General features: G+C 46.2%; 1 protein-coding gene across 1 annotated transcript; it reads left to right on the top strand.

Moving 5' to 3' along the window:
• Window positions 1-210: 210 nt before the first annotated feature.
• On the top strand, window positions 211-5123 carry si:dkey-27i16.2 (regulator of cell cycle RGCC-like). Its single transcript, XM_063190336.1, has 5 exons — window positions 211-335; window positions 475-648; window positions 1380-1478; window positions 3104-3166; window positions 4073-5123. Exons 1-5 carry the CDS (start codon window positions 314-316, stop codon window positions 4078-4080), a joined length of 366 nt encoding a protein of 121 aa, XP_063046406.1. The 5' UTR covers window positions 211-313; the 3' UTR covers window positions 4081-5123.
• Window positions 5124-7789: the final 2666 nt, after the last annotated feature.

Raw genomic sequence — 7789 nt, 5'->3', positions numbered from 1 at the left:
TGTTCAGTGCAGATGGGACCCAAATTTAAGTTGAACTATAACTCTTGTCACACAGTCGAAGCCCCCTAAAGTTGCGTCACTTTCTATATTAGTGGAATGTTCCGATTTTGTTGTGAGGGGGAAAGTTTGGTAGCCCTCCCCCCCAGACGGAAAGGAAACCACAAAGGCCGTATTGAGAGTTCATTGGACGGTTCAGAGGCGCGTTCTTTCGCAGGCGGAGCGCTCAAATAAATGAGAGAGTTGCACCTCCAAGTAAAGAGTATTCAGACCACTTTACTTTTGACCTCTGCCTAAACTACCCGCACGTAACAGGATGTCTGGTCAAACTTTCACAGGTGAGGAATTTATCAACTTTTTTTCATTGGCGTATGTGATGTAAAGTAGGTGCTTTGGAGGGGGAAAAGGCAAACATTTTCTTGTCAAAGATCTGACAAGTCTTATGATGATGCTTACTGATGTTTTTTTTTTTTAAAGACTTGGAGATGGAGTTGGGGGACTTGCTTCAAGAATTCAACGACGTTGTTGAGGAACTGAGGGTCCCGTCACAGAGCACCCCATATGTTTATGGTCACCTTTTAAACGAGGCGAAGCGACGCACGGGACTGAACGACGGCGTGAGCGACAGCGGCATCGAGGACTCAGACTGTGGTGAGTTTCCATTTTCATGAGCTGCTGTCTTGATAGCTGAGAAGCCCCAAACAACCACACACGTCGTCGTCGCTCCCAGACTTCATAAATAATTCCTGAACTCTGTAAAACAATAACAAACAAGCGTCGCCTCCCGCAGCGTGTTTTGGTTTTACGCATCATCGGCGACCGTGGAGTTTACTGCTGTGGTCCCCCACACGTGTGTGAAATTCAATCCGTTGAGCTGCCTCTATCACTATTTGTATAACACTTCCCTAAGAAGGCAGGGAGGGCTAAAGTAAGGTACGTTGTGCGATGCTTATCTCATTACCATCATTCCAAACAAATTCTTCCCTGCCGCAGTCATTTTTGCTGTGTCAATTCAACACTTTCAGAGTCGTATTTAACACTCTTGAAGTGTTGAATAAACACTGCAACATTACTTGCTTAGGAAGGCAGGAATTATTAACTGGGACATAGCTTGAATAAGTGAGAGTGTGAAGTGTGAAGAGAGGGGGTATGTGTGTGTGTGAGAGAGAGAGAGCAAGGGAGAGAGGGAGAGAGAGAGGGAGGGAAAAAAGACTCTTTTCATAGAGTCCAGCAGACCAAAATATGAAAGACTTCACAGACGAGTTGTATAACTGTGTCCCTTCTCTCTCTATCTCTCTCTCTCTCTCTCTCTCTCTCTCTCTCTCTCTCTCTCTCTCTCTCTCTCTCTCTCTCTCTGTATCTCTCTCTCTCTCCCTCCCCAGGCAGCGAACCTTCTCTGGGGAACAGCTTGAACACCAGCGAAGAGGAGCTCAACACTGCAGGCATGACGACGGCCTCAGCAGCAGCCACGGCACCTAAAGGTATAGGCCTATATTATTACCATAACGTCTCCACTCCACTCCGTCCGCAAGATAGGCATCTCATTTACACAACAATGCCAGAGGGCCGGGTGGGCTTTGCCCCCAATTCCAGCTGTTTGTGACCCGCGGGGTTGCTGCGGCTACTGCACTCCTCCACTCCTCTCCTCTCCTCCGTCATTTTGCCTCCTTATCTCTCTCTCTCCGTTTTGGAGCCGGGATAATTGGCAGGCACGGTGGCAGACAGTTAGTTTATCTATTTATTTATTTATTATGCTTGTACAAGATGGGTTGATGGCAGTGCTGTGTGTGTGTGTGTGTGTGTGTGTGTGTGTGTGTGTGTGTGTGTGTGTGTGTGTGTGTGTGTGTGTGTGTGTGTGTGTGTGTGAGAGACTGTGAGAGACTGTGAGTGAGTGAGCGTGTGTGTAATATGTGATCATTATTTGTGTGTGTGTGTGTGTGTGTGTGTGTGTGTGTGCTTGTGCTTGTGTGTGTGCGTGTATCTGCAGCTTTAGAATGGAATAAGGTGTGAAAATTTGAGGAGAGGGAGAGAGATAGTTAGATTGAGAGAGAGAGAGAGAGAGAGAGAGAGAGAGAGAGAGAGAGAGAGAGAGAGAGCGAGCGAGCGAGCGAACAGTAGCACCAGCATCATCTCATTTAAATGCATGAATCTTATCAATAATACAGGCCACAGTAGACAACAAGGCACTAGAGAGAATGGAAAACACTCACAAAGCCAGCAAGCCTCCCCCTGTCGTCTACATTATAGCTCTCCCATCTGTCGGGCAGGCAGCCATATGAGCAGGGAAACTGACAAGGGAGGGTAAGTTATCCCGGGCCCAAGCAGATAGGGGGCCCATAATCGGGTCCTCATTACAGTTAATGTATTGCGTTCGGGGCCCTTTGACGTGATTTTGTCCTGGGCCCAGTCAAAGCTGTCAGTGGACCTGCATATGAGAGCCGGGGCCCTTCAATGGGGGATATGATGCGATGCATGTTGCCTGGCTGCTAGGTGGGCCACAGGCGCGGTGGCCCCCATCATCACAAGGGATTATGGGATACGTATATGCATGAGCGTTTGATACTTGGTGACAAAAGCTGAGTTGTATGCGTGTGACCGCGCCAATGTATCTCTCATCCTTTTTTATCGCTTACAAGAAAGGAATGTGTATGTGGGTGGGTGTGTGGGTGGGTGGGTTGGGAGGGGGGGGTGTTGATGGTGTCGCTCCCTCCCTCACTTTTCTCTTCCTCCCCCTCCTCTTTCTTCCTCCACTGTAACATGCACACACGTCGATAGATATGCGCGCCGCTCACACATACACACACTCCCACACACACTTTCTTGCTTTGCACACACGCACATACACAGACACACACACCTCCCTTCCTTCCCTCAATCCCCTTATGTAATTGTGAAGTGGAAGATCGCGTTTCTTATGGGCGCCTCGCTCCGTTTCAGAGGAAATGCCACTGCACTGAGCGCCGTCTCTTTACTGTACGCAGCTGTGAAAGTAGTGCTGCTGTGCTGCGCTGTGGCGCATATATTCACATTCTGTTCTCTCTCTCTCTCTCTTTCCATCTCTCTCTCTCTCTCTCTCTCTCTCTCTCTCACACTCTCTCTCTCTCAGCTAAACTCGGTGACACGAGTGACCTTCAGAGCTTCATCGACAACTTGGACCGTGAACTTGCTGGTATGTATGAAAAACGCCTTGTGTCAGTCTCTTTCTTTCTTTATTTCTTTCGTTCTTTCTTTCTTTCGTTCTTTCTTTCGTTCTTTCTTTCTTTCTTTCTTTCTTTCTTTCTTTCTTTCTTTCTTTCTTTCTTTCTTTCTTTCTTTCTTTCTTTCTTTTGGGGTAGCCTGCATGTAGTGGTAAGGTCATGATCTCTGTAGTGTTCCACCCACTAGACCACCCTCCAGTTACCAATGAGTGAAAAAAGAGAAAAAAAAAGAACAAAGAACCAAAAAAAAAAAACCATCAGAGTAGAGACACAAGGTTACACACACCACTGGTGGGCCTCTCACCAAAAGATCTCAAAGGCACATCTCTCGTAGTAGTGGTGCATCTCGCATACCAATCAAGGCAGCACCAGTATATCTGGTATAACATGGGCCCTGCCATTGAGCAGTCTTTGTAGTACTACTATCTGTGGGGTGTAGCGATAAGTATGCCTCATGAATCATAACACCACGCAGCAGATTGGCAGTGTCCATACAACACTTAACGAGCTGAACTTAACATCCTTGTCGTTAACTCAGTGTTCAATTAACACCCGAAACAGATAAGCACGCCTCATGAATCATAACACCACACAGCAGATTTGCGGGTGTTTAATTCAGCACGTAAAGAGTTGAATTCAACACCCTTTACTGAAAGGTCTTTGTTCTTTAAGTGTTGAATTAACACAGCCAATGACACCCGGCTGCTGCTCCGCACCAACATCTGTGCTCTCCTGCTGCTGTGCACACATGCAAATCTCTAAGAGCACACAGCACAGCACAGCTCTCCTCCCTCTCCCTCTCCTCCTCATCACAGCTCTCCTCCCTCTCCTCCTCCTCCACTAAGCTGAAGCGATTGCAACTTTTATCTCCTTGACAGAGATGTAAAAGCGGGCGACGAGCGAGTGACAAGGCCACGTGACAACACGGCAGCGCGTAACAAGTGCCAAAAGTTCAACGGAGACAAAGCGGATGAACCGGGGAGTAGTGTGACAAGATGAAGACGAAGAAGGAGAAGGAGAAGCCTTTATGTGTGTGTGTGTGTGTGTGTGTGTGTGTGTGTGTGTGTGTGTGTGTGTGTGTGTGTGTGTGTGCGTGCGTATGTACGTGTTTGTGTGCCAGCTACCACTGCCAGGAAGCAAAGGAATGTGTGTGTGTGTGTGTGTGTGTGTGTGCGTGTGTGTGTGTGTGTGTGTGTGTGTGTGTGTGTGTGTGTGTGTGTGTGTGTGTGTGTGTGTGTGTGTGTGCGTGTGTGTGCATGTGTATGCATGTGCGTGTGCTGGGAAGCAGAGAGACCTGTTTTTCTCCCCAACTACCACTCTCCGCAAGGGGTCAACTCTACAGGCCATTAAGAATGTCGTACTGGTGAGAAGGTTCTTGCTTGCTGCAGCATTGCCCAGGCTAGCACCCCCTACCCCCATCATCTTTCCTCCTCCGAGAAGGAAGTGTGACATTCTTTTAAATGTCTTTTAATTAAGACCGTGGCTTTAATGGCGGGTCGTGAAAGGGACCCCATGCTGTTGAGTGATTAGTAAGGGCAATTGGAATCAGACTAAGCCCGTAGTGTCCCCGGGAATAATAATGGCTTTTATATTAGCGGATCCAACGACATTAAGAGGGGCCTATTCAAAACATTTACTTTTCACTAAACCCATTTCCCCTTTCCCCCTATTTATACACCTTGCTGACATTAAGAGCTAATATTGTATTTGTATTAATTTGATGTATCATTTTATGCTTTGTTAAATATGATGAAGCATGGAATTGGAAGGCGTTTGTACAGACATGTCAATTTTGTGACTATTTTTTTAACAGGTTCCTATGTTAATAGGAGTCTATGTGACATTATGCAATATGTTGAGGACAATACTTAACTGGATTGTGTTAAGCTGATGAATGTACAGAATAATTAAACGTTTTTATTATTATTATATCTTCATTCCTGTCTTCATTCTGCCATTCTACTGTCACATACATATATAGTATAATCCCTTAGTAGAATCTGCTGGAGTCATGAAGTCTAAAATTAGTGTGAGGGATGCATGTACATCCAGTAAAACAGGTGCTGGATCAAACAAAGACGCGTAAAAGAAGAAGGAAAAATCCGCACACTGTTGCTGCTCACCGATTTATTCAACACAACGTTTCGACCTCAGGCGGTCTTCGTCAGGTGTAACGTCATGAATTCTCCAATGCCAAAGTCTCTCGTCCACATTCTGTAAATATAGAAACTGTGCACAGTAAATTGTGCAGTGTTAGTTCAACAATTAGTAGAACAACTTAGAAAAGTGTTAAATAAAATTGACTCTCTACGTATTGAATTAACACTTCAAAATGCTGTACTTTGTGTTGTCTGCTGTATATTTATAGCATGTACAGTAAACAAAGAGATCCAGATCCAGAAAGGTACTCCACCGAGTACAGTCGTCACCGCCATGCCTGTAGGGCATTGTTTGGGTGTGTGTGTGTGCTTTGCTTTGTCTCCGTTTCCTCCATCATCTGTGCTTTGATTTTGTGTCAGCAAGCGTTCCTGAGAGCATGCAGAGGAAACAAACAGAACAGCACAGCACAGTGACACCGACCCCAGCCCCAACAGATGCCATCTACCAGGGCCGTTGCCAGCTTTGCCTGGGCCCGGGATAAAATCTTCCAAAAAGGACCCCCCTCTCAATACATACAATGCAATGGGGACCCAATTCTGGGGCCACCCCCTCTCTCCCTGGGCCCGGGACAACAGACCACCTTATCCCCCAATCCTCCCACATCGTCTTCTCTGCAGACAGAGACGCCAGCCCCGCTAGATTGCGTCTCTGCAGCGAGACAGGATGTGCGTCAGATGTGCAGTGTGCTAGAGTATTTGAGAACAATGGAGAGCTTTTAGGTCTGTCTCTTTTTTTTCTCCCCGTGTCAAAGGCTTCGTGAGGAGACAGTATTGGGCACTTACTGTCCTCTGCGAGGTCGCTGACAGCTTCGGCTGGGCCTGAAACAAAGTCATCTGAAAGGCCCCCCCTCCTTTAATACTTACAACGTAATGGGGGCCATATTCTGCATCTCACCCCCCTCCATGAGCCCAGAACAACTGACCACATTTGTGCTCCCCCCCCCGTCCACTTCCCTGGTCCTCCTCCCCTCCTCTCCTCTCCCTCCCTCGCGCGGCTGTATTTTTAGTGTGGGATGAAACGCTCTCTGGAATCTCCCTTGTCAAAAGACTTGACAGTGGGCTACTGTAAGCGGTGAGCAACTGCTGGGTTTCTTCTTCTTCTTGGAACTTGAAGGCGTTTAGGCTTCGTCTTGCAATCCGAAGCTTGCTGGATGAAAGGTGAAATGCCTTCAAGCCTCCAAAAAAGTTTAGTTACTCACAACTTACGTACGGTATAGCTCTGTTGACTACCATGACCCCGGTTTTAACTTCCAAGTCGTCAGAGGCATCAGACACATTATCAGGCATTATCAGACACATTTTCTGGATTTCAAATGGTGCACTTGTGCACTTCAATGTTCATGTTTTAGTGTGAATGGTGCAGGGCTTGACACTGGCACCTGCAAACCAGTCAAATGCTGGTAAAACTTGGCTGTGGCTGGTAATAACTTCAGGGCCACTCGCCAATTTGGCAGGTAGTTTATTCTATGGTATGACACAGAATAGCCTATATTCAGCACTTTGCCCCCTGTGTAGCAATTGTTTGTAGAAGTTCAAGAAGAAGGTCAGTTACTCTGTTTCTATTTGCATGATTTATTTCCATGTAGAAAGTTGTGCACTCATCTTCTTGCTTTAGTACCTGGGGTTAGATATACAGTGTCATGCTGAAGAGAAAAAGAAACAATATCAATTTTTGGCCAGTAGAATAGCTGAATGGCCAGTGACTTGGGAAAACCACTGGCCCCAATGGCCAGCAAGCGAAAAAGGAAATGTCAAGCCCTGGTATGGTTTATTAATTACGAACTAAAACACAGAGCCCGAAGTGCACAAGTGCACCATCTGAGACACACAGCAACTGTCTGGAATGATTCACCCCTTAGCTCATTCAGCTGGTGAGAATAGACAAGGAAGTGTCATTGGCTGCTTTAACGTGGAAGAGATGTTGCAACTTATAATCTAAGGCCCGTTGGATGAAAGGTGAAATCCCCTCAAGCCTCAAAAAAAAAAATTGGTTACTTACATCTTACTGTTGACTAGCCTACTACCATGACTTTGGATTTAACTTCTGTTGTCAAAGACAATCTGGAATAGCTGAATCACATGGGGAGCTGAATCATATGGGCAGGATAGACAACAAAGTTGTGGCAGTGGCAATGCTGAATTAACATGGAAGAAGTGTTACCTCCTGTAATCCAGGGGTGGGGAACCTTTTTCGTTTGAGGGGCCACTTCAAATTCTTCACACAAAAGTCCTCAGAGGGCCGTACAATGTACACAAACCTTCAACTTGCACTTTAAGCCTATTTTGAAGGCAGCCACTTTTAAATCAGACCCCATTTTCTCTAGGTCCCCTGAATATAACTTAATTACATTGCAAATTTATTTTCTAAGATTCCTTTACAAAATATGTCGTATTTCATGTGAATCTGCAAAACATTAAAACTGTATCGGAGGGCCA

Source organism: Engraulis encrasicolus, chromosome 23, assembly GCF_034702125.1.
Source record: "Engraulis encrasicolus isolate BLACKSEA-1 chromosome 23, IST_EnEncr_1.0, whole genome shotgun sequence".
Lineage (NCBI taxonomy): Eukaryota > Metazoa > Chordata > Actinopteri > Clupeiformes > Engraulidae > Engraulis > Engraulis encrasicolus.
Note: the sequence above shows the minus strand (reverse complement) of the source record. Positions and strands in the feature narration are given on the sequence as shown.